Consider the following 26934-nt stretch of genomic DNA (forward strand, 5'->3'; position numbering starts at 1 on the left):
AAAGAGTGTGCAATGTGTGTGCAAAGGGTGTGGAACGGGTGTGTAAAGGAGGGTAATGGGTGTGCAGTGAAGGGCAATGAGTGTGTAAGACATGCAGTGGGTGTGTAACGGGTGTGCAGCAAGGGGTAAGGGCAGTGTAACGGGCGTGAAACGGCTGTGCAGTGAAGGGCAACATGTAAGGGCCTGCAATAGGTGTGCAACAAATGGGTGTGCAAATGAAGGGCAAAGGCTGTGCAGTGGGTGTGTAGTGAGCAAAGGGTAATGGGAGTGTAACTGGTGTGCAATGGGTGTGCAACAAAGGGTGACAGGAGTGTAACGGCAGGGGGATGTAAGGGGCAGGTAACGGGCGAGTGTAGGTGCAATGGCTCACATGGCAGAGCACACATGGCACACCATAGCACACGTGGCATACATGGCACAGCTCTGTCGCCCGCCTGGCCTGTTCCAACAGCCCGCCCACGTGGCCCACGGGCACCCCAACAGCTGGTGAGCCTGGCCCTGGCATCGGCACGTGCTGTGCCGCAGGCCCTGCCATCAGCAGCACGGCCAGGAGCAGGCGGGGAGGGCCGCGGGGCTCCCTGGGAGCTGTGGGATGCACATGTGTGAGCTGTGTGGGGACACAGGACCTGTGGACAGGCACAAGCTGCACGGACACCCACGCTGCACCCCAAACATGCGAGAGCACGCAGGGAACCACGGACAGGGACACGAGGGGTGAATGCAGCTGCGTGGGCACACGGGCGAGTGGGTGGTGTGGGGGCCTGCGTGAGAGCCGCGGGCAGTGAGTGAGCGCTGGGTGCGGGGGCAGGCAAGGAATGTGCCCCTGCCCCTGCCCCTGCCTTCCGGCCACAGTCCCCGCAATGGCATTTCCTCTCACCCTCAGGGGTTACCTTTGGGCCACAGGCCACATCAGCGTGCAGTGGCAATGTAGAGGCCAGACTGCAAACACATGCCCTTCTCCAAAAAGCAGGGCTTGTTCCACTCCCTGAGAGCCACCACCGCTGTCCCCTGCTGGAGGCACGTTTCCCTGCTCATGGCTGGCAGAAAGGGACACTGAGGCACAGCCGAGGTTGGCAGATATCCGGAGGCAGAGACTGCGGTTGCACCCGCAAACCGCAGCTGCCCCGGCACAGGGGACTGTGGTTTCCTCTTGTTGGTGACAGCGGTGACAGCGCAGGGACTGAGTGCCATGGGCATCCTTGGGATGGGCTCTAAGCTCCCCAGCCCCTCTCCCACCAATGCAGCTGATCCCATGAGGCCATGGTGTGTTTGGAGACCCTGAGCCTCGTGTGGGCCCACCCAGCCAGCAGCAAGGGGCTCCTGGGATCCCTGGGGTGTCCCCAGGGTAAAGCTCCCACCATATGGTTCCAGGCAGGTGCTGAGGGGCAGCAAACTCCCTTCTTTCAGGCTTCAAAGCAGTGGGGATTTCATTTTTCCCCTCTCCCTGTGCTGATGCTCAGATCAAAGTGTTCCCTGTCGAACTCGATCCCATTTTTGGTCCATTGGAGCCAAAATCACTGCTTGCATCTGCTGAGCACCCTGAGCTGGCAATGGCTCCTGCACACCCCTGCTTCCACAGCCAAGCGCCCGGGGGGCAACAGGCACCAACTGGTCTCCCCTTCAGCTTTTCCCACCTCTGAGAAAACAAAATGCCAAAAAGAAGATCAAAAGTGGAGCATTCCAGGGGCCCTGTGGCACTGGGGATGCTCAGAGCTGGGCTGGCGCTGCCCGAACATCCCTGTGCCGCTGGTGGTGGGGCACAGTGAGGGTCTCACAGTCCCAAGCCGTGGCTCTTTGCTGGCTCTGGTGGACGTGGGGCTGGGTGTTTCGGGGTGGATGCTGCTCGGGATGCAGGTTGCCCCAGCAACGGTTGCTATGGAAAACACTTCAGTGGCAAAATTTCCAGCCATATTCACGTGTCTGTCATTGTCTTCCGGAGGGTCCCTGGTGTACGACGAGCCAGGCACGGCTGGCTCTGCACTGGGCTGCAGGGGACTGGCTGTGCCCAGCCCGGCTTCTCCTGGCTTTTCGCAGCTCTTCCCACTGGTTCTGGTGTGAGAAGGTGTCAGAGGCCCTTAAAGTGGGATTTAGGGGAGCACGGCAGACATGCATGGGACAGGGGGAGCAGGCTGTGCTGAGCCATGCCATATTAATTGGCTAATTGCTGATCAGTGTTCTGTTGGCCCAGCCATGCTGCAAACATCAGATGAGATGTGTTTTGGTGAACCCATGCCAGGCCTGGCATAGCTCTGGGACAGTAGGACATATTGGGAAAGGGGCTGGCACTGGGATGCTTGCAGGCACCAACAGCTCCATCCAGGGCTGCCTGCTCCTGCCCACAGCCCTGCCAGGTCCGTGCTTCAGAAAGCCTCTCCCCACCTCCTGGAGCAGCAATAGGATTACACGGGACTGAGTCTCCTAGCAATGAACAGAGAAATAAATCCTATAAGGCAGGACAGGATTTATTAGACTTCAATATTCTGGAAATAATGAGGACATTTCTCTTGGCTTGTAATATCACGGGACCCAACAGGATCACAACCAGGATTTATCCCTGTGCTTCTCTAGGGGGCTGGGTCAGTTCTTAGCTGCACAGAGAAGATGTCATGGGAGACTGCTTGCCTTTTGAGAGAGCAGGATGACAGGGCACCCCCTCATCTCCAGAGAAGCTGAGGCCGAGTGCGGGCCTTGGGCTGCCCCAACAGTAGCGGCTCTGTTTGTCTCCCCATTCATTCCCTGGCGAGGGCTGGCGCTGATCCTCGCCCCCAGCCGGGGCTCGCCGGGGAGCAGGAAGGGCTGGCTGTGCCACCAACACCAGCTGAGCTTCAAATGCCAGTGCCAGCACTCACCAACAGCACAAGGATCCCCCAGGGGGGACCCTCCTCATACGGAGTGGGAGACCCACTGTGCTGCTGGATGGGACACTGCTGTGAGGTAGGAAGTGGCAGCTTGGAAAAGAGGATGTGGTGCTGCCAGGATCACCTGCCAGGCACCAGCCCTGCCCCTTGGGGAACTGCTGCCCTGGCTGCGGGGAGGTGCTCCCAGGGTCAGCTCCACACTCTGCTCCTTCCTTCTCCAAGCTGCCACGCTCTGCCCCATGGCAGCTCAATCCATGGATCCCATCGAGTCCTTGGGACAGCCTGGTGGGGGCCATGAGATGCACCCCCAGGCAGCCAGCGGAACCGACATTTATTCCCCCTTCCCTGTCACTGAAGCAGCATTAAATGCAAGACATCACCTCCCCATCGCAACTGCCCCGGCTCCAGCACAGCCTCCCCAGAGCCCAACAGCTCAGTAAAGCCGAGCCCGCGGGTGCGGGTTGGACACAGCCGTTTTTCCCGTGGCTCCAGCACGTGGACACCACGGCAGAAGCCCCGACCATCGGGGCACACGGACACAATTGGAGCCTTGTCTGGGGCTCAGCTGCACAAGGGGCCCCTTCAGGCAGCCAGAGAAGGGGGAGCTCCTCAGGGCAAGGATGCTCTGGCCAAGAGGGACTCCTTGTAGGGCCAAAATTACCCCAAAACAAATGCTCAGGGTGGGTCCCGACCCACAGAGGATATGTGAGCTTCCCAGAGAAGACAGCTCAAGGTGGGAACATCTTGAAAGAGGGACCCACATCTCCTGGGAACGTTGCTCCTTGCAGAAAGCGGAGAGTTGCTGGGGACGCCAAGGGCTGGCGGGGACACCGAGGGCTGGCGGGTCCTGGGGCCACCCCCCTTCGTGGGAAGGTGAAATAGCAAGCAGAGAGGGGGTTTGGTTGGTTTGTTTTTCCCTTCTGAAGCAGCCAAGCTGTGTTTTCTGGAGACCTGTAAATCACTCCTCGTCTTCAGGAAAGAGAGGCGAGGAATACATGATCCAACCAAGCAAAAACGCAGGACGCTTGGGAGCGTGGAGGAAGCCAGGAATCAGCCCAGGCTGGAGGCTGCCTCCCGCTCGTCCCGCCAAGCCTGTCCCAGCTTGCTGGGCCGGGAGCTGGCACTGCATCCCGGCATCCTCAGGCCGAGGCGGGCACGCCACGCTGCCGCCAGGTGGGGAGCCCCACGGAGAGGGGAGCCGAGGCTCTCGGCCACCACCGTTACACTGCACTTTTCCAGCAAGTCAGGTTGCTTCCAAGATTTCAAAATTTTCCACATTGGCTCAGCTGAAGGGAAGGAAAAACCCCGGAGAAGAGAGGCTGGAGGGTTTGTGGAGAGCAGAGCTGGGGCTGGCAGGAAGGATCCAATATACTGAGGGTCACCAATCTTCCCAGTTCACCAGCATGCCAGTGGAGGCTGTGCTGGCCACATCCCACAGTGTGTGTGAATCCAAAGCCACCCCCAAGCCATCCAGAGCCAGATGCTGCTGCAGGACTCACTCTGGACACAGCCTGGAGCTCTTTAATGCTTTTAAGAGCAGGGCTGGGTTTGGTATCTCAGGTCTTTGGGATCTCCAAAGGTTCCCACTGCATCTCCATTCCACTCTTGCTCATAATACAATGCATAGAATTATTTTCTACTTCTTACCTACTTTTGACCCCAGGGTGCTGCCAAGCTGCTGGAGCAGGAAGAGCCCTACAGTGCAGTTGGGATGGCCATGACACAGCAAAGATTTTGGTCAGCAGCCCCCAGGAGCCAGACACCACAGGGACCCAGCCTATGCGGGGATGACACAATCCTTCCCCACCTCTGTCCAGTGTGTGAGGCCCCAGGAGCGCAGACATGAAGGGACAAGGGGCAGAGAACAACCCAAATATTCCCTCCTCTCCTCTCAGCACCAATGAAGCAAAAGGCAAATCATTTCCCTGGCTGCCTGCTCAACATCTACAGTGGGCCAAGCCCGCCCAGCCCCACTTGTGGCTGCCCTGGCTGAGCTGCTGTCCCGGCATTTCACTGGGAAAACAGCAAAACAAGCCCTGGCTGCCTTGGAGTCCCTGTTGGGAGGGACCCTCCAAGGAGGGCAGGACCAGCCACTTCCCAGCCCAGCACACAAGGAGAAGGGGCTGGAGATGGTCCGGCACCAGCATCCTGAGCAGGAGAGCAGCCCAGCTCCTGCAGCACCTGCCTTGCACTGCAGCCCCACCACCATCCAGCCAGGGCCACTCACTGCCACCCAGCAGCCCTGAGCTGAGATATCCCCACAGTGGTGCCCAGTTGTCCTTGCAACCTAAACCAGAGCAGAAACTGGTCTGGAAGTGTTTGGAGATGAAAACATGTCATCACCCCATTGTTTTGTTTCTGTCCAATTTCAGGCTCGTTTAAGCAGGTCCATTACAGCTGATTCTGTACAGAACAGGGCACCAAATGTTGCAGCTCCCCCAAGCACGTGGTGTTTTGTTCTTGTCTATCCTGCAACACGTCCACAGAGCAAGGGCTGACTCAGCAGTGGACATGTGAGCCCAAGGCTCAGAGCCACAGGCAAGGGGCCAGTAGCAGCGACGGTATCACTCGCCCTGTTAGCGGGAAGGATGGGGCTCGTGCCGCTTTCCCCTGGCACAGCACCAGCATGGGCTGCCCCTCCGAGCGGGCTCAGAGCACCCCGTGGGGAAATGCTGGTGAGCACCTCTACCCTGAGGGTGTGCACAGCCCAGGCATCAGGGGCTGCCCAGCTCCACCAGCGCCAGGTCAGCAGGGATGGCCAGGATGACGGAGCATTGCTGGCCTCCAGCTCCGGCCGCTCGCTCCACACCCAGGCGCCTTGGCCTGCCCTCCCAGGCAGCTGCACTTTGCTGAGTGTCCCTGCGTGGCCATGCCTTCGGGGGGCTTCTTTACTCCTGCAGCACTGCTACAGGTCTATGTTGACATTGTCACCCCCAATTCTGGATTTAATCCCACCATCAGGCCCAGTGCTGCAGCGGGAAAGTGATCCAAGCACTTGCTCAGACCCCCGGGCTGCTATCAGGGCAGACACCAGGCACATCTGAGCACAGGTTTTAGTGACCACAGTCAGACACTCCTTACTGCATGTGACCCTTAATTTCTTCGTCCTCTGCTTCCCGCGAAAACCAAGCTGCCAGCATGCAAGAATTTTGGGATGGAATACTTTATTCATGTGAACACTCAGATCCTGGCCCTCCCTGCCTGTTGCAGCTGCTCCCATCTTCTTGACAGTGTGAACAAGGAAGATTTCTTCATCAGCTTGCTTAACACCCCCCCCAGCATCATCAGACCCCACAAACAAGTACAGACAGTTTGGCTTTGTCTGGACAGGAGCAGAGGGCGGAGGGGCAGGGAGTGCTGCGGGGCTGGCAGAGCAGGGAGAAGGGCTCCAGCCCACAGTTTGCACACACAGAGCAGCCACAGAACCTTCCCGCAGCTCCACTCTCACCACCAAATATGCCAGCACCCTCCAGCCTTGGCAGCTTCCCTTGCAGCCAGAAGCACCTGGGGTTGGCAAAAGATTGGTGCCACCTCCTCTTCTCCTTGGAAAGCTGCTGCCAGAATCAGACCCGTATCTTCTGTCACCTGCTGGGCCATTTAACCCTCAAAGTGCCCCCTGCCCACTGACAAATACCCTCCCCAAAATATTACAGTAAAAGGAAAAACCTGTACGTTGAGCTGTACAGGCTGAGTCTTGGGTAGAGAACGGTTTCCGTGCTGGGTGGTCCAGCGGTGGCCGGCAGCCCCCAGACAGCCCTCGGGCACAGAAGGGAGCAGGATCCACCACGGCCACCCCTGGCACATCAGGGCTTCATCCTGCTCAGTCTGATGTCACGCTCGATTTCAAACTGCCTGTGATCCACGCGCTCCAGGAACGCTTTCCTCTCGATGTACCTGCAGGGAGGCAGAGGCTGTAAGCAGTGCCCGGAGCAGCCAGTGCCAAAGCCCACCCAAAGGGATGAGCAGGGAGGGAAGGCACCATCCACCTCTCTCCCTCTCTCTCCACGAGCTGATCGCTGCACTGAACATCTCCTATGGACACCAAAACTGCTCTGTGGCCTGTTGGCTGTCCCCTGCGGGACTCGCAGAGGTCTGAGGTGAGGGGTCCCCATAGGTTGGAAATCTGAACTCGCTGCTTCAGGTTCCAGTTCTTCTCCTACAGCTGAGAAATGTCCTTCACAGACACCTTGCAGGGGATCAGAACAGGCCCTTGCACCACCCAGCAGAGCATCTCAAACCCATCCGCAGCAGCACAACCCACGATACAAGCCAGTAACAGGCACAGGGAGCATCAGGGATGCAAGGAGCATCACCCAGCAAACCTGCAGCAGCTCAGGGATGCAAGCCAGGGGCTTCCCAGCCACAGACCAGCTTTTAACCACTGCTGAGTATTTACTGTTGCCCCTCAGCGTGGCACCCTGAGTGCTGTGAGGAAGAAGGCAGGCCTGTGCCTGGAAAAGCACCTTGCCACTCATTAATGGCATGTAGCTGAATTTTAATGTACTTTGCTGCAAACCCTTGCCACAGACAGCCCGGGGCTGTGCTACTAATTAACCTACAGAGGGAGCGAAATTGCAATTCAAAACAGGAGCTGTAATTGAATCATCACAATTGTTTTGCATTTGTTCCAGGGTGGCAAACACTGGACTGTCATGACAAGGTCATTACCCTTGTGTGAGATGCACAGGGAGCCACTGCATTCAGCTTCTCTGTTGGTCACTGCTTTTCCTGCATGGCAGCTGGTGCCTGCTCACCAAGCAAGACTGAAGGCCAAGGAAAGATGAGCATGACAGGCTCTGTGGGTTTTCCAGGCTGCTGGGTGGCTGGCAGTGTGCACAAAGGTGCCCAAGACCCAGCTGCATGGGAAGGCTGAAGCCCTCTCTTGCCACCAGCAGTGGTTCCTCTTGGACAGAGGGACCTTTGATGATGAGGTCTCTGCAAGGTCAGGCTGGATGGGGCTCTAAGCAATCTGATCTAGCTGAAGATATCCCTGCTCACTGCTGGAGGCTGGATTCCATGATTCTGTGATTCTTTATGCTACAGCTATGGAACTGGTGCTGAATGTCCTCCCAGCACCAGGGTGCCTTTGCCCTTGCTGCAAGGGATGGCCCTGACACTCCTGCCCACCCAGTCATCATTGGAAATTAATTAATCCAGATTAATTTCATCGAGTGATCCCCCCAAGCGGATGAACAGCCCCACGTGTCCCCACTGCCACCCCAGCCCCATCGCAGCTCCAGCCTGTCTCGTGCTGACACAACTGGGTCAGCTCGTCTCCGCCGGCTGCGAGGATAGGGATCAGCACGGCTAATGCAGGCTGTGAGGAGCTATTTCTCTGGCCCCTTTCCCCCTGCCATCAGAGCCAAGGCCCCCTCCCCACACCGGTTCAGGAAAGGTGGCAGGGGAGTGTCGCTTTCCTTCATCCCTGCAAGCAGGGAGGTGACCTGCTCCGGGGGCCGGGCTCGGAGAGGCCACGGGAAGGAAGTTGGGGGGTCACGCTGTATATTAGTGTGTCATATTGCTGGGCGTGTGGTTTTCCTCCCCCTCCACTGCTAAACATCGACCACAACCACAGCCAGGAAGGCAAGGACAGGAGTCACTGCTGTTATCTGGGAACACCCTGACTGCCTGGGCAGCAACAGCCCGAGCTACTGAGCCTGAAGCTCCTTTGGCCCCTCTGCGATACCCGTCTCCCAGTGGGTCAGCAAACGGGAAATCAAGGGGTCAGCCCTTTCCTCCTCCTCCATGACTGCTGTGCCTCTCCAGTGGGCAGGGCCTGGCTCCCGGGGGGATCGATATGGATCATGAACCAGGAATGTGGTCTCACAGCCGCAGCCAGCAGTGCTGCATGGAGGAGGAATTGCGACGTCACCCCACAGCTTTGTCCTTGGCTGGCCACAGCAAAGTGCTGTAGGGGCCAGAGCAGACCTTACAGGCACTGCCTGGGCATACACGGGGCCTGGCTGGGTTGTGCTGCACGCACACAGGCTGGAGGTGCTGACAGACACGAGCAGGGCTGTTGCAGGGTCGGTGCAAGCCCCTCTTGCCCTGAAGGCCCTGCTGGAGCTGCAGCTCTGCCTCTGTTCTCAGCCAGCTCCACACAGCCGACACCAAGGCGCCGCCAAACACGGTCCAAAGTGCACGAGTGAGGCACAAACACCCGTCTTGCGCTTGTCTAAACAACCTTTGCTACCTGAATCAATACCCTCCTGTAAATTATCAACCTGCCTGGAAACAGGGCAGCTGTGATCCACAGCAGAGGAAGGAAAATCCACTGGGAGCGAGGCTGTCTCTGCTAACAAGGGCAGCTGCAAGCTGCTCTGGGGAGGGTCTCGGTGGTGCTGCCTGTCCCCTGCCAGTTGCCATCAGTCATTGGTGCAGGAGTGCATGGGCTGGCTGCTCCCCCACGGGGCTGCCCTACAAAGGTGGCCCAATTAAGAGGCCACTAACACATTTCCATTTATAAAGCACATCAGAGAGATCAACAGCAAAGGGCATAGCTGCCTCCCCTCCTCAGTCCAGCCCCTCCTCTCAAATCCAGGACAGGCCCTCAGGACCCAATACAGACAGGTTGCACAAGCTCAGATCCTGCTCCCAAGGAAAGGCAAATCACCGGCTGAGGCTGGTGATACAAGGGGTAGAAAATCAGAGGCAAGGGGGGACAGAACTAAGGGGCAGCAGCACATGTCCCCTCTGCCTTGGGAATCCTGGGCTCAGGTTGTGGCTGGCTGATAACTGCATTGGCAGCAGACAGATGCCACAGCCCCACTGCTCCACTGGCTGCTGGTGTTCTGGCCCAGCATGTGTCGCTGCTGGAGAAAGGACAAGGGAGGTCCAAGGCACAGGGAGCTCGGGGCTGTGAACAGCAACTTCTACAAGGCTACCACAAAAAAAAAATTCAGCCTGCCTTCCCTCCTGAGCAAAAAGTAATGCCTCCTGCCTTCCTTGAGACACGCATGGACCATCTCTGTAAACGCACAGGCTTGTGCAGCATCGAACAAACATCTCCAGGAGTGGGCTGTGGCTTTCCTCATCAGGCAGACATTTACAATCACACAGCAGGACACGTGGTGAGCAGAGGTTTCTAACAGCATCAGGGATTAAAGGCAGTGCCCCGCTCCCTCCTGCCTGGGTTGAAGGGTTAACAACGGCTCATTACAATTTTTATAGAGATGTGTAAATGATTGCTCACTGAAGGGTGAGCACAGCTGACATCATTAAAGGAGAAGAGGCGGCTGCAGAAGGGACAACAGGCTCCTGTGAAATGACCTGAGGCTGGCAGCAGCCGTGCCTGTGACCTGCCCCCCAGGCAGGCTGGCAGCTCTGTAGGGGTGCAGCACCCTAAACACTACGGGCGTTTAGAGGTGGCCTGTAAGAAGAAATGCACTGGCCTGCACCTCCATCAGTGCTCCTCCCTTCTCCCTTCCTTCACCTTGAAGTGGAAGTAATTCCCAGTGAGCAGATACTCGGCTGATCCCCTCACACTACATGCCTGGCTAGCACAAACATATTTGTAAGGAGTGTCTAAAGTTATCACAGCATTACGTTCCTTATTTGTTTAATGACAAAAAACCCTTGCCAAGGGCTCAGCAGTTTTCTACCCTGGGATGTGACAGGCAGCAAAACACAAAACTGTTTAAAGAATTAAAGATGCTCTTAAAATTGCTGCTCTGCTTTGCTCATCTTTTCAATGTGCTGATGCCTCCTTTGGCCTTCAAGGACCATTATGTGAGCACCTTTGGAAAGGTTTGCCAGGTGTGAAGAGCGAGCTGTCCTGCTTGGATGTGGTGGGAAAGGAAACAGCACTGGCCAAGAAAGGCTGACATACTAAGTTGGGGAACACGAGAGATGGCACAAAACACTGCTCTGCCACACCTGGATGTGGTGGAAATCACTCAACCCCTTGGATTTCAGGGATCTCGGAGGAACACCTGCCCCTCTCCAGCACTCCTACGTGTTCAAGGGCGTGTGGCCAGAAACAGAGCAGGGGAGATCTGATGGGGAATGGGTGTTGTGGAAGGGTGCAAGACCAAACCGAAATATCTACTTGATAGTTTGACAGTTATACATATATATATATATATATTGAAATACAAAATCCAGTCTGTTGGAATGCAGAAGCTGAGTTTTTCCTGCTGAGTAAAAGAACAGCTTATAATAAAATATACATTTTACGATCTGTCCACTAAGCTGGTTACATTTTCCCAGAGCTTAGCAAAGCACTTGTAGTGGAAATGCTGCTTCTGATCTCATTATCACTCCCTGCAGTGCATGTTATTAACTTTCTGTTTTATTTACAGCATTGCCATTTACTTTTATGATGCTTCCATTAACTTCATTGGAGTGAACATTACTTGATGCACACAACCAACGCCCAGCACTGCCATAATCCTTAATGCACCTTGCCAGCTGTTCTGGGTTTGCAACATCTTTATGCAGGGGGAGGGAGGACAGATGCAGCTGGAACAGTCATGTGAAGAACAGAACAAACCATACCTCCCAGTTTGAAACAAGAAAATGGTGCAAAGGCAACTGTTTCCTCGTGGGAGTGCTGGATTAGACTGGTTCACGCTGCATCTGTACCACGAGTAGGAGAGCTGATAAAGCCAGACTTTGGCTGGACTTGGAGACCTCACAAGGTTGTTAGCAGAGAGTGACAGATGTTTGCAGACTTACCTATCTTCCTGTGATGGCTACAGGAGCTACTGATTTTATGTATCCCTAGAATAAATCCTTAAGGAATCCCATAGGTTTTCTGAACTCTGCAGGAAGCAACAGACTTACCACATGCATAGGAAGTGGTGGGAAATGCTGGACTACCATTAGGTAAAGTCCCTCTTACCCATCTTTCCCTCGATTGTGGATTGCCAGCTCCTCCACAATCCCCTCCTCCTCCTTGAAGTTCTCCCAGTCCAGTTTAGATTTCTCCAGTGTGCTCATCTTCTGCTTTTTGGCGCCAATCTTCCCCAGGAGGCTGCTCATCCCGCTTGGCCTCTTCACCCTGTCGGAGATTAGGGAGCAAATGTCACTTAAATGCAGGGAGACAGCAATTAAAAACAGAGCTGAGAAACGTCACATGGGAGAGTGGTGGCCTTGATGGTGGTGAGCCACTGCCACGAAACAGATGGCCACCAACTCCGGGCAGCCTGCAGGCGGCAAGGTCACGCTTCCTGCAGATCCTGCTCCACCGTTCCCCTGGAAGCAGCAGAGTTCATTACACACATATCTCAAGTGCTTGCTTTTTGTGAAAGGGCTTTTTCATTTATCTTCTTAAGAGAACAGAGAGCTTTCAGGCCAAAAGAGATCATTAAATCATCTAGTTTGACCCCTTGTATATACCAGGCCAAGCCATTCCACTGATCACCTCTGTGCTAAGCCTGGTTCTTTGTCTTCAGTTAAAGTGTTGTTTTCTGGAAGGGATCCAGCCTCAGTGCGTCACCAGCACTGACAACACAACTAGGAATTAACCATTTCATTGGTATTAACGCTTGATTTTTCTCTAGCTTTAGCTTCTGGTTGCTGCTGCTTATTCTAAATCCAAGAGCACTCTGGTCTCTAGGCGAGTCTCAGTAGTGACGTACTCGTAGACCATAATGAACTTACATCTGAATTCGGTTTTGTGCAAACAGATAGAGCTCTTCTGCCTCTCATTGAAACGCATTTTGTCCCAGCCTGCATGTCACTCCCAAGGTTTTGTCCCCCTGCTTACTCTTCAACACTCTTTGAAGATGGGGGCACCAGAACTGCCCCATCCTTCTCCTGATCTGTTTGTGTCCAAGGATTGCCTAAACCCTGTTTGACACACTGAGTCCCACTGCACATGCACTGCGATCCCACACCACCTCCCAGCTCCCTGTTTGGCAGGAAGACCACTTTGGTCTTTCATTACCTTGTTCTTGGAGGAGCGAAATCCCACCCGCATGGTGGGCCCCCCCGAATCTCCCCTTTATGCTGAGAAATGCACACACAGGGACTGGGGTCAGCTGGGCTGCCCTCTGAGGAAGACAATTCTCAGGGATAGGAACCCATAAAACAAACTCATTTTAACCCTTCTTAAACCCCCCCAGGAGAGGGGGGCAAACAGTGTCCCATTGAACTCGGTGTTTACACACATTCCAGAGATAACTTCAGGTCTGCAGGGCCTTTGCCTCTGCAAGAAGCCAGAGAGGAAATGATTCTCGTTCCTGAGAGATGGAGGAATCTGGGGAGGGGGGCCCAAGGAAGGCAGCCAGGTGAGCATGGCAAATTGCTCTCCATCGGTGCTTTCCGAGCACAGTCCTGCCCAGGGGTAGCCATTCTTGGGAACGTATCCAAAGTTGTCCTTATCAGATCATTAGCGTGGTTTATGCTTCCGTAATTTGCAAGCCTCTAAAGGAAGATAATTCTGCAGTTTATATGGAATTAAATCAAAGAAAATGACAACTCTGTAAGCCCCAGACAGAAGACTCTCAATGCAAGAATGGTTGGCCAGAGTCACCTGGGGTAGCAGCTTCCTGACATAGATATATTTGGGCTACAAACTCTGGATTAAGGGCATATTGGCAGGTCTCATAGCCACTGGACAAAGCTGTGTGCCCCTCCTTATACTGTCCAGCCAGAGGAGCAGAAATGGCCTAGGACCTGGCCTCTTATTTCCTTCATTCCCTGCTCACGGCTGGAGCACAGACCAGCAGCCAGCCCTTTTCATTCTGCAGGGATACAGAACATGCTGGATGCTCTTTAATTTGCCTTTATCCCTGAACATCTCATCAAGATATCTACAGCCCTTCACATCATGATCACACAATAAAACCTTGACCCTTGCTCAGCCTCCAATTCCCCTTTACTTTTCAAGACTTGATGGCTCTGGGCATCCTTATCTGCAGGTAGCAGGAAAGTGGTGTTAAGGGATAAAATGGGCAAAGATATTCTCAGCACAAGATAAAATTGGGGAGATTTGGTTCCCACATCAGGACTACACACAAGCCTTGCACAACCACCAAACACAGCATCAGAGATGCAGAAATCAAAGTTGTTGTCCCTTGTCTCTAGATTTCTCCTAAATGTTTTTTGGGCAAAAAACACCAGTGGCATTAAGAGCCATCTAACCTGTCCAAGGGCACCCACAGCTCATGGGCATCCACTGACCCTCCTGTGGGTGGGAGTCCACAGACACCGTCCACTGAACTACAGACAGGTCTGACTCTGCACAGGGCACAGCACGCCCCTGGAAAAACCCACTGGAGGCAGTTTCAGGATCTCTCCTGTGTGTCAGAGGAATACCTGCCCTGCAGAGTGACAGGCAGGCTCAGAGGCAGCCTCACACATGCTGAGACTGATGCCTTTTCCCCCTGAGGGGGAAGAGCTGAGCTGGGACAGGGGCCAATCGGCCAAGCTGGGCTGCTGAACACACCCCTGCATGAAACACAGACTGGGACGTGGTGACAGGCCACTGTTGTCCCCAAACTGCAGTGGAGGATATACAGAAGGGAAGGGAACCAAAGGCAAGATGGTTCATGGCCAGAGGTGGAAGAAGAGGTGGTTCTGGCTTCACAGCAGGGAGTAGGGGCTGAAAGCTAGGTGAGGGTTGCCTGTCATCATCTTTTCTCCTATGGCAATTCCAGGCATAAATTAACAACATCTACATGCACACATCCATCTGCAATGGTGCTCAAGGCCTCTCTATCTCCTCTTGGCCATGGATCTCAGGAATATCTCTTAGGAGATATAGTTCACCCCATGTTTGAAGTTACAGAGTCTAGGCTAGGACATGGACATCCATCAGGGGCGTTCAGATAACCACAAGAATACTCACAAGTCAACAGTTCCTTCAAGGCAAGGAAACCTGATGAAAAAGGACAGGCTATTTTGCACCCTTGTGTCAATGACTACTCAAAAAACATTATTAATATCCAATGTCAGTCCCATGCTGGAAGTGGGCTCTGGGCTGGATGACCTGGCTCTGCTCCTGCCTGGACAATTCTGTGCTGCTGTAGCAGGACCAAGCAGGACCAAGCAATGAGACAGGGCCAGCACAGGCTGAAGGACATGTTCAAGTCTGCTGCTGAGTCTTCACTCCATGCTGAGCCTGAATAAATCCAACAGCAAACCTGGGGGTGGGAATTCCTACGCTTGTGCCAAAATGAAGTAAATGAGAGACATTAAAGTCCAATTAAAAACTTGCTTGGCCTTAAATGCCTCATCTGTTTAAAAAGCAAGTAAAGGGGCCTGATTAATTGCATTCAGTGCCAACAAGAGGAATTATTACCCTTTTTGTACTCATTAAGGGTATCTGCTGTGGCATCTTTAATCACTAAGGCATTTAAAAGAGAGAAAGTAATTTGCTAAGACATAATGGATCCCAGGGATGAGGATCAGGACAATCGTCTATTTAGGACACAAAGACATGCTCTGAATTTTCACAATTAGAAAAGCATGGCCAAAGTCAGCCCCTGAACCAGCAAAAATAAAGTGCTGGGGAGCTCTGCCTTGGTTGGGGGGGATTCCTCTGCACCATCTAATGTCATCAGGACAAAGACTGTGCCTGTGCATTATCTGTTATGGTTGTACACAGATTCAAGCAGCAAGCCACGGGCTCCCTTGCCGTCCCACCATAGGTGAACACGCTCTGCATCACTGTCCTTAACAGTGAGGCTTCCTCCCACCTCAGTGTGAGCCTTCAGCCTGACCAGGACCCTGGAGAATTGCTGCTATAGCAGTGACAAAGTGTCACTGCCGCATGTAATCCCTGATGTCTTACGACATGAAGGTCGGCAGCATCTGGGAAACGAATGCCTGCTCCGAAGAGGCAGACTTCATCACAAGCCTTAGAAAATAATCCAGTCAATTAGGAACTACAAAGGTCTCACAGTGCATCCCACCAGACAAAGCAAGATGAGTTCCTCTCGTACCCATCCAGAGATGGGTGCTCTGAAGGCCTCCTGTCACCAACCCCACACGCACCAGAGGTTTCAGTACTTCATCAGCCTTTCACTTATGTAAGTCTTCCCTAGTGATTAAATTTCTTGCTCAGCCTATGACTTGGTATATTCTTCCTCATAGCTACTAAGAACAGATCATTCCCTCACTTTTTGCAGCAGCCTTTTATGTCCTTAAAGCTTTTGGTATCGCCTCCCCACTCAGCTTGTTCTTTCCTAGACTAAACAATCCCAGGTCCGTTCAAGCTTTTCTCATTCCTCATGGTTTCCAGCCCTCTGACCACTCTCACTGCTCTCCCTGGACTCTCTGCTATTGGCCCATATCTTCCTCGAGGCGCAGCATCCAAAAGGGGCATAGCTGCAGTGCCGGGTTTCCCAGCACCGGGAGCAGGAGGAATGCTTCGGATGCCTTGCGACGCACGCAACTCCTCACACAGCCCCGTGACGTTCGTCTTCTTCACAACCCTGTGACAGCATTGACTCATGTCAAACCTGTGATTCACCCAGAGATCTGTCTGCTCTGCTGCTGCCAAGCCATTGCCTTCCTCTATCCATGCAGAACATTCCTGCTACCCAAAGGCTACTCTTTGCACTGTGCTGCCCCTCATGTTTGCCCTCACGTTTCCCCCAACCCAGCAGATCTCGGGTGCCTTTGCAAATCAGCCTCTCCTATCCACACTAGCCATGCTGCAGCTGTTGGAGAGAAACACTGGGGTAAGTACTTCATTTTGTAAAATACCTATGGAGACTATTCAGCAGCTGAACCAGCACCAGCTGGCCAAAGAAGATCAAGCTGATGGCCAGAAGCAGGCAGGGACCAGCAGGGTCAGACTGCAGGAGCTGTGACAGCTCATGTTGTCCAACTTCAGTAAATGAAGTGAGCCCAAAGGACACCTAATCCCATGTTGACCAAGGAGCCAGCAGTGTCCCCAGCTTCAGCCTGACCTCCATCCTTGGGGATCACAAGCTCTCTGCTGCTCTGTTTCTGTTGGCTCCACGGAAGCGTGCAGACCACAGACCCTGCGCAGCTTCCCCATCTGCCTTGTAGCATCCTCGTTGTTGTGGGTAACAACTTCTGCAGCAGGAACGTCTGTCATCTGTCTATCAATACTTTTAAGAACAGCCAGTTTGTAAGAAGAAAATGCTTAACATAAAACTGGATGTTACTGATCTTAGCTAACAACCCAACGCTCCCCCACCCCTCTTCTCATTATGCCATGTTTTGGTGAAATAATGTGAGCAAATACACTGAAGTGGACAGTCACTGACGTACACAAACCACAAATGAGATGCTCACTTTTCCCCCCACCAGTGAAGCCCACCTCCCTGAGCCCCTGTTAAACACTGGCTGATAATCTGTTCTGCCAGTGAGGATCTTGTGACAAAGTGGCTGCTGCAAGACTTTGACCAAGAAGCACATTTTTTTAGATTATGCCAATTCTGACAAGACAACAGAGTGGGGCAACTTCTCTGGCCTCATGACAGTCTTTTGCACCCCTCAAAGCAGAGACAATTTGATGCTGGGCGCTCCATCACCTTCCAGCATGACCCTGCCATTAGCTCAGTTGGTCAGAGCATGGTGCTAACTATGCCAAGGTTCCATTGCTGTACAGGCCATTCACTTAAGAGATGGATTGGGTGATCCTTGTGGGTCCCTGCCAACTCAGAATATTCTGTAATTCTGTGATAAAATATCTGGTGACTCTCCATGAGGCATTGCAGAGCAATCTTTCCTTTTGCAGAAATAAACATGGACTCACAGAGGTGACACGATTTCATCAGTAGGAAATCTTGCAAAACCAGGAAAGCCCCCTGTAACTCCTGCCCTAGCCTTTGCAAGCAGATTTTCAAAGAAATCATTTTTACCACTTACTATTTAAAAAGGCAGGTTATACCTACAACCTAAAAAAAATCCACTGTCAAGGAAGGTTCAGAACTTGGATGGATAGTTCCTGTTGTGTGTTAGATGATGGACCACTGCAAGGGCAAGTGCACTTATGGTCTCTAACAGAAAAGGACATGCAGGAGGCATCCATTCCCAGATCTCCAGCATGGCTGAACGGCTTTGCAAACCTTCAAGCAGCTCAAACACATGCTATAACACAAACTGCTTCCCTGCTGGCTCCCTGCAGCGCTGAGCAGCACATCAGATCCCACCACCAGGACAGCATGCCGTGAGTAAATATACCAAGTGTAGAAAGATGGCACCTCAGGCCCCGCAGCCCTCAAAGGACAGCCTCTCCCACAGCCCCTCTCCTGCCCTCCTCCCTTGAGCCTGCAGTATTTACTTGCAGCACAGCGACAGCAGCTCTGTTCCTGTCATCCAAGCACTTCAACGGCAGGGATGCAGGTGAGGAACTTGGTTGCTCAGCAAAGAGAGGAGCACAAGGTTTGGGACATGGTAATATCTCTTCCTGCCATGATCTGCTGTAAAGCTGAATAGTTTCCTTAACGGCAGGAAATGGTTTTCATACAAACTAACCACAGCTGGGCAACTGATGCAGCCAGTAAATACTTTCATTTCAATAAAGTGGAAGATTCCTGCCCAGGGCACCACGGATCACCCTCCCTGCCGTCTTCCCTTCAAATCACATGCATGGGTGTGTGAGAGACCCTGCATGAGGAGGATGTATGCAGAGACCTGGCTGGTGGCCCCTGTGCCAGCTCTACTGTTCAGTCCCAGCCTCTCCAGACCATCTTCCTTGGCAGAGGAGTGAAAATGCTGTCAGGGAGGAACAGGGGCACGTGTCAAGAAGGGAAGTGCAGTGCCATCTTCTCCTTAAGGTCACTGTGGTCTGGCTGGATGGAGCAGACAGCAGCAGAACAACAGTGCCTGGTGTTGCCAGGAATTTTCCCCAGAATGATATAACAGGTCTTCTTCTTTGGATCCTAAAACCAATCAGTTCTTTTCATCCCTCACTCCACCTAACTAGCCAAGGACAGAAAAGTTTCCCAGGCAAAACCCGACTGCATTTCTACTTTTTTTTCCCCTACTTGGCATTGTTTCCCCAAGAGGCTTTTGGATGGATGCAGAGAGCAGTCTGTCTCGTTCTCAGCACTGCCTGTCACAACAGGTATTTTAAAAAAACAAACAATAAACCCTCCCCAGCGCCAAACAAACAAACACTGAAATCCCAGGTGGAAAAAAAAAACAAGTGAGGAGGAAATGAAGATGGTGCTGGAGGGTTGGTGATGATGCTGTCTGGAGGGCAGTGCCTCGGGCAGGCTGGCAGGGAGAGGACTGATGGATTCCCACTGCCTGGCCAGGGCAGTGCAGCCCGAGGAACTCGCTGCCAACTCAGTGGTGCCTGTCCATATGCTCTGCTTGCTGAGCTGGTAGCAGGTACACAGCATTTAAACCCTAGAGCACACACAGATCGAGCCAAGGAACCTGCCCAAAGTGCTCTATGAGCAGCAGTGATTTTTGACTCAGCCAAATATAAACCTGTATCTTTGTAGTGAGGGTTATAAAACTTCCTGCACTCTGAAGAGTGACATACAACAAACCACTGTGGAAAAGCAGCCATGGCTGGGACAAAACCCATTTGGTGGTGCTACAGGGCACAGCAGAGCAGGCAGCTATGTCCAAAGGCAGCAAGAGATGCAAGTGCACTGGAAAACTGCAGTTACCTCAGCTGTGATCCAGCCAGCAGGCCAGGGCAGGCTGAATTCTGCTGCACAGAGGGCTTGGACCACAGGAGTCAGCTCCCAGGGAAAATGCCCCGAGTACAGTGGCCCCTCCAGAAGGTGAGTGGTCTGACTGCAGCAGGACCAGCCTGAAGTACTTCCAAGGAACAAGGAAACATGGGGTTTAACTCAAGCCGACAGTGTGAGCAACTTTTCTCAGGCTCTTGTTCGGGCTTGCCAACCCAGGCTAACCCAAATTGCTTTGTCATCACTGCTGTTGCAATCTGAAGAGCTAAGCCAAGCCCCAGGTCCTTTCTGGTTTCTGATGTCACACCATACTCCCTGAGACCTCAGACAGCCTCATGGTGGAGACCCCTACATGAACACCGATGTTTACAGCTTCCTTCCACTTGTAGGAAGTCTTTGACACCGGCTCTGCTGAGCTGAGGAGGTGACCCAGGATCACAGCTAAAGCATGCTCGTGTTCAAATAAGCAACGTGTCAGACACAGACAGAAAAGAAGGTGTAACCTCTCCAGAAGAGAGAGTGATAGCTCTCCTTCCCACAGCCATGGTCTATGTGGAAAAGAGTCCAAGATGGACAGCCAGACCACTTCACCCTGGCAGCCCAGCAATCGAGGCCTGGCTGAGAGGATGAGTCTCCATCAGCACAGAGACTCAAGGGCAGATGCAACAGAATAAAAGCTCACGTGATGCTGCCCTGGTGAGGGCTGCTGCAGGCAGTAGCACAGCTTACCACAGGCACAGTTGATTCTGGCTGCATCTGTTCTAAATATAGCCAGTGGGGGAACAGAGATTTGTCACAGGGGAAAAAAACACGTCACTCCCACCTCCCAGTGGCCATGAGCAACAGCCCAAAAGGGCAGTGTTCTGGTATCCCAGCTCCTGGTTCATTGCTGGATTTGTTATTAATCCAGCACAGTGAGTTTCGGTGTGACTTGACAAGTTGTGCAATGCTGCTCTGGCAGAGTGCACCTCACCTTCAGGAGGGAAATAAACGTTGTGGAACTGGCTTACAAACAGCAAAACCAACGTGGCAGCTGGTGAAGGGGCTTGCAGAGCATCACACCACGTGCTGCCAGCGGAGATCCCAGTCAGTGACTTCTTTTCTGATGAACTCTTCAAGATACAGAAATATTTTATCCTCATCTCCATGTCATGGATTGTACTGGATAGGCCTTTCCAAAGTGCAGGGCTGGAAAAAGAGACCTAAGCACTGCCTTGCTCCAAAACAGGACACCTTATTCGCCAGTTTGCTTCCCAAATTGGGGGACAACCCAGGTGTAAATACACATAACACTGCAATAGAGTTATTCCAGGAACAAAACCAGTGTTGGGTCTCCAAGCTGGGTCAAACTTGCTGAGCAGGCGAGAGATGGGATGCTCAGCTCACAAATGGCAGAGAGCAGCAGCAATAACACAGGTCACAGCTCTGCCAGAGCTGGCCTTTCCTCGGGCAGGTCCCATTCCATGGCATCTAGGTCTGCTTCCACCTCTCTGGAGAGCCTGGAGTCTCATTTTACAGGCTCTGGAGGACATGCTCATCAAAAAGCATATAGTTCTGGTTGGCTCAGGGAGTTGGTTGGCTCAGGCAGAGCCCCTGACCTGCAGGTTCCCTTATCAGCAGGAAGGGCTCATTAGGGATTGGACCAGGGTTTCCTGCTCAGGACCGAACCCTTTGTGAAGGGACTGCTGCCATGGAGAACCCACTTCCTAAGAGCCAGAGGAAGCAAAATATTTTCCTTGGGCCTCTGAGACAGAGTTGCTATGGGGTGGATGTCAACAAAATAAGTTGCACTTGTGGAGCTGGGCAGTGCTCACCATGCACGGGCTGTTACTGTAGGATAAAGGTATCCCAAGCAGCATCACTGCCCGCCCCCAGAGCCAGGGACAATTCAGAGCAGCATAAGGCCCCTCTGTACCAGTGTAACTGCAGCTGCCCTCTGGGCTGTACTGGCAGAACTATTTTAGCAAAAATAAAATCTCGCACCCTCCTAATCAGTGTGACATTGTGCGGAGCCCAGGGCTCGCTCTGGCTCCCCTCCAGCCCGGAGCACAGACGGAGGCTGTTCCAGCAGCAGACTCTCCTAAGGCACTTGCAGCAGGCCAGCCAATTACATTACAATATCTGTGTATGGAGCTCAACGGGAGCTTAATTGAAAGAGCTGTAGTATTCAAATGACTTCTGATACTATGAAGACGTTTAACGACTCCAGCCCAGCACTGCCCAGCCCTGCCTGATGCTCGGCCGACGGGTAAGGACCTGTAACTCAGGGCTTGGTGTACAGCCAAAGCTACACCCCTGTCAGCACACACAGCACTGCAGCTGCAGCCAAATGCTGATGGTGTTGCCCCTTCCCAGCTGGAAGCTGCAGTCACTCCTCACGTGAGCTCTCCTCCACCCAGGGCACCCACGCAACACAAACCAGTCCTGCTCCTGCCACTGAATGACTGCATACGTGCACCAGAACTCCTCAAACTGTTCCCACATGGACTAGCTTGAATCTGCAAAGCACTGCTTGCATTAATTAATGTTATTAAAAAATATCATGCATGCTCTTCATACATATTTTACCTTGTTCTTAAGTTTAGCAAATGTTTAGGGATAACAAATGTCCCAGTTTCAGATGGATTTTGCTACACTAGCACAGAACCAGGGTACCTACCTCACTCCAAGGTAGTGGGCTAGATTTAATTTGGTATCTTATTGTTGCCACTGAGAGTGGCAAGAAATGCTTTGTAAAGCTCTAACTGTCCACACTCTGTGTGTGTGTGTGGGGGGGGAAGATGTCTTGCTTCTACCATTCTCATTTCTGATCCAATGCACAGAAACCAGCACAAACACACACGTACACAAGTTGCCAGTGAGCTTACACCCCTACAGGGCTGTGAGGCATCTCACACCCCAACAGCAGGTAAGAGCAAAAAATAAAAGTGAGAGAACACGATGCGTTTGGTGCCCAGGTCCAACAGGTTGATGACCTCAAAGCTGCCAGAAGCCACTGCAGACCAGTGTCTGGCATACAGCACATTTGCTGGGCTACAACTTGGGTCACACACTGGAGCATTTTAGAGTAACACCCTCTATTACGCCCATATTTAGCCATGGAAATAAGTGTGACTTGACTTGCAAACACTTTGCAGCTCTCACTGACTTCACTGGGTTCAGCTGAGACGTTTCAAATAAAACAATAACGGCCACAACTCTGGGCTGGGATCAAGCACAGGCCATTTTTATCTTAAAAGGCATTTGTTTGAGAACATTCAGAGCTGCTAGAACCAACGGCACTGAAGTTATTTCCCCGTGCAACCTTAAAACGTTCGCGGCTTTGTCTGCAAAACGACATGGATTAATTGGTGACCAATCTTTAAAAAAAGAATAGTCAGAAAAAAATTGCTGGCAAACAGAGGAGAAATTCTTCCTCTCTTCAGAGTCTCAATCCTTCCCCCTTTGTCTAACAGCAGATCTTTTGTTCAAGATTTCAGCTGCAAGCAGCCCTGAGGTACAAGGGGAATGTCTTGGTTATGACAGACTGGTGTGCGGACTTGGTTGTAACCGGCAGAGAAACTGCTCCAAGTCAGGCCTAAGAAGTCCTGCTAATGGAATTGTTCCAGTGCTAAAGGGATTTCAAAGTGAATGAGTGCGGATGGCGGAGCAGCTGGTCCAACTCCCGGGTTGCTCTTTGCAGTGCAGTGTGCCATGCTGGGAGGATCTAACACCCCAACCACCCCACCCTGGACAAAACAACCCCCAGTGGCCCCCAGCAGTGCAGAGCCCTGGCTGTGTCCCTGTGACTCGCAGACAGCCCTAGTGTTTAGCCCTGGTTAGCTTCCCACTGTATCAGATCAATGCCAGGCTTTGATCACAATGAGAGAAAGGCAGGACAGAGGTAGGCAGGGACTCCCCTCCTCACTCAGCAACTAATCTGACAGCTTTAAGAATAGGTCTGATTAAAACAAATACACCACCTTCTACCGGCAAATGTTCACAAAGCTCAGCAGCCTAGGAAAGGGGAAAGTTCCCAGGAAATTAAGTGAGGGTGAAGGAGAGTCAGGGCTCTGTAGTACAAATGCATCACTACAACAAGCAACAAGCCAGAGCCCAGTGGAGTGGCTGCTTTGCAGTGCTGTGCAAGTTAATCAATAGCATGAATACAATATATTATCTTCCAGTGGAAAGCCTGGCCTGGCAGCACGTGGGACTATGGGGGACAATAAACATTTGGGTTCTGGTACAAGCAGTCATAAAACAAAAATGAGGGTTCGATCACATTTAATTGCTTATGGGAAGCCTAACATCACTGGGGGATCCATCGCAATTATCATCCCCTGTTCCAGCCCATAGGAAGAGCTGGCCCAATGATCCAGATCAAAGAGGGTATTTTGGGGGTAAGGAAAGGAGGGAAATACCCTAAAAGCTTTAAAGATGTTTCCCATATAAAACATGAAGTCCAACTCACAAGAAAACAGGCAATAAAAAGTCAACCGATGAAAGGATATGCTTTTCTTCTAAACAACAAATTTCTAAGGCTGCAGAAAAAGCTCAGTAACAAAACAGGGGACAGTGCAGAGAGCCCAAAATGTATGTAAGAGGAGAAACTAAGATTATCCTGCTTTTTTTTTTTCCAGGGCTTGCCTGAAGTGTTTTAAATGCCTGAAGTTGGCAAGGCCACCTCCCAGTGCCTTTCAGCTTTGGCAGCAGTCACTCAGAAGAGCTGCCCTTCCTCTTCCCAGGGACCCACCTCACTGGAAATAGATTTCAAGTCCCCAGAGGAAGAAAATGGAAACAGCTGACTTCTTCCAGCCACAAGCTCAGTTGTCACCTTCCAGCTGGAGGCAGGCAGAGGGATAAGCCAAGGCTTCCCTTCCACCCACACAAAGTGGGAGGCTCCCAAATAGATTTCGCAGCTAACATCCACCTCCCAAAATCTGCTCAGAAAGCCAAAGCTCTCACTGAACGTGGGGACTGCAGCCCATCAAGGCTCCCACTACCTCCAGCAGCCTCATTCAGAGGGGGTGGCAAGGCCAGGGTTTCATGACACATGGTCTCTGGAATTTGTGGTGAGTGTCCCACAGCCTCTGCTTGGTACAATGCCAGAGCTGTTTCTCAAATCCTGCATGGCCTACCAGCTGCTGAGGGCAAAACAGCAAGGCCACATCACCCAGAGAGGTGAGGATCAGCAGGCTGCTGCCGAATGAACAGACAAATGCCTCACAAAACTCACTCCATACTCGTGGTTGGACGGAGCAGGTTCAACTCCCTGGCTCTCCTAGACAGCCTGCATGACCCCAGGAAGGCCATTCAGTCCCCTTGTAGCAAGACTTTTGTCTCAGGAGGCAGAGAGCTATGCAGCAGCACTGAGCAGGGCAGGCAGGCTGCCAGCTGAGGATTCAAACTCCTTCAGGGAACTGGAACAGTTACGCAGTAAACGCATTAACCATGGGAACAGCTTCCCAAAGGATGTGGTGGATCCCAAATTGTAAGTCTTTCCATTGTGAGCTCTTCCAGAACTGCAGGCTGTAGTTCAACCACAAATGCTCGCAGGGAGCTCTCAGGAAAATGCCACGACCCCAGAGACCACGACCAGGGTACCCAAGCAGCCACTTCGGACCCTCAAGCAACAAACCTAGGAAATTCCTGCCCTTTGCACTGTGCCATGGCAACTCATGACTTTTCTTGGCTATGCTCCTTTTCCATGTCTCTGTCCAGCCCAATTTTCAGCTGTTTCTGTGATCTGCTCCAGGACAGCTAAATTCCCTTTGACCCAACCCACTGAGCAATCCTCTAAACTTTGTCACCCCCTCTAGCTGGTTTTGTTTCCTTGTTTTTTAATTACAAATCAGATCCCCTAGTGAAAGTTTCTCTGTCTCTCTGCTTGAGATTCTGTTCCCCCACCACCAGTTTCTTGGCAAGACTCCCAGAGAAGGACTAGTGAAAGCCTTCACAGCATGCAGTACCCAATGCCCCACACTGCTGGAGCCAGGTCCTTCACCATCCTGTCTACTCTCAGTTTCTGGATAACATTCCTCGGTGAGAGAGAGATGAGACTGGGTCTCACTCACAGCATAATTCTTCATTTTCTTTAACTTCATCTGTGACAACTGCATCAAGGCTGTCATATTCTGCCTAGGAGCTGCCATGGGACACCCTGACACAGGTACTGCAGCATGCTCACTGATGCTAAACAGCCACTGATGTCTGTATTCTGAGTCCTCTCCTGCCAAACTTGATGCCTCAAACTGCTCAAAACATTTGGTGGTTTCCAGTAGAGAACCTGCTTGGGAACAATTCTGATGCATTTCAGAGGCTACTGTAAGCAAAGGGGGGGAAAAATACATTTGAAGGGAGGAGAGAGGCAGATGCTTTGCCCCCCCTCCTGACTTCAAACCATGTTACAGAGCTCTCCAGCACCAGGACCAGGCTCTGGAAATAGCCAGGTACGAGGAGATCATGCTGAACGTCCCAGGAGACCAGCAAAAGCAGGAAACTTTCTGCATGAACAAAAAAATTCCCTTATCTGCCTCAATCACAGTAGTACTTGGACAAAGTGTTCTTGCCCGTATCTGGACTGTAATCTGGTGTTTCAGCAGGGCTGCTCTCAGGTCTCCAGCAACACTCAGCTGATCCACACATGGACCGTGGCAGAAAGCATTATTGTATCATATATAAAGTTCCTCCTTATCTCTTGGCTTCTGAGTTTCTAGTTCTCTTCAGGATCTATAGTCAGGGATTTGAGGAGTTTATTCATACCCAATAAAAAGTCACAGCCTTCTCCACAGTATCTATGCTACAGCACTTCTGCTTCTGAGACTCTTTTCCTTCCATTCACCAGCCTAAACCATCTCTGTGAGCCCAGAAGTCCAAGCAAGGTAAAGCCTTGCCAAGAGAAGAAACTCTCCCATTATTCTCATCCAAGAAAGTGGCACAAAAGAAAAAAGGGCCAGAAGGGATGGCTCGCATCCCTGGGTCACGGCAGAGAGCTGGAAAAGGCTCATCTCCAGGAGGACAGAGTGCCAGCACTTCTTTTTTTAACTTAGCCAGCAGCTGCAGAATTTAAGCTTTATTAAAAGCCTATTTTGCCCTTGCTGCTGCAAAGGAAACAGACTCCCTCCTCTCCCCTCCCAAATAAAAGGCCAAAGTCTGCAGACAGACATCCTGTAATGTCACCTTAGAAAGAGGTGGCAACTTGACTCATGTCATTGGAACATGCAGGGAGCAGCTTTCCTTCAGGTTACAACAAAAATACACTGCTCCCACGGCTGAGCCTTGCTTTGCGGTTTTATTATGAGCAACCCAACAAACCTGCAATATTCTCTGATTACAAGTGTCTGGAGAAAGAAAGGAAGAGATAGGCAGGGAAGACAGGCGGGCTGGATTTTGAGGCTCCACTTATTTCACAGTCTACCACGTTGTTTGCAGCACTGCTGCATGCAGAAGCCCTCCCTCCTACAGACCCATGGGGTGTGACAGGTCAGAAGGACCCCGTTCAAACAGCCTTCCTGCAATATATT

General features: G+C 52.2%; 1 protein-coding gene across 1 annotated transcript in view; it reads right to left on the minus strand.

The window, feature by feature from the left end:
* Positions 1 to 6007: 6007 nt before the first annotated feature.
* The window catches only part of CFDP1 (craniofacial development protein 1), a 58059-nt gene continuing 37132 nt past the window's right edge, over positions 6008 to 26934 (minus strand). The window contains exons 6-7 of the mRNA XM_051771248.1: positions 11701 to 11859; positions 6008 to 6752 (exon numbers count right to left, since the gene is read on the minus strand). Of these exons, the coding sequence (XP_051627208.1) occupies positions 6662 to 6752; positions 11701 to 11859 (250 nt within the window). The 3' untranslated portion in view covers positions 6008 to 6661. The remainder of the gene's footprint in view (positions 6753 to 11700; positions 11860 to 26934) is intronic.

Source organism: Manacus candei, unplaced genomic scaffold, assembly GCF_025592945.1.
Source record: "Manacus candei isolate 608988 ecotype Guabito, Panama unplaced genomic scaffold, ASM2559294v1 h1tg000131l, whole genome shotgun sequence".
Classification (NCBI taxonomy): Eukaryota; Metazoa; Chordata; class Aves; order Passeriformes; family Pipridae; genus Manacus; species Manacus candei.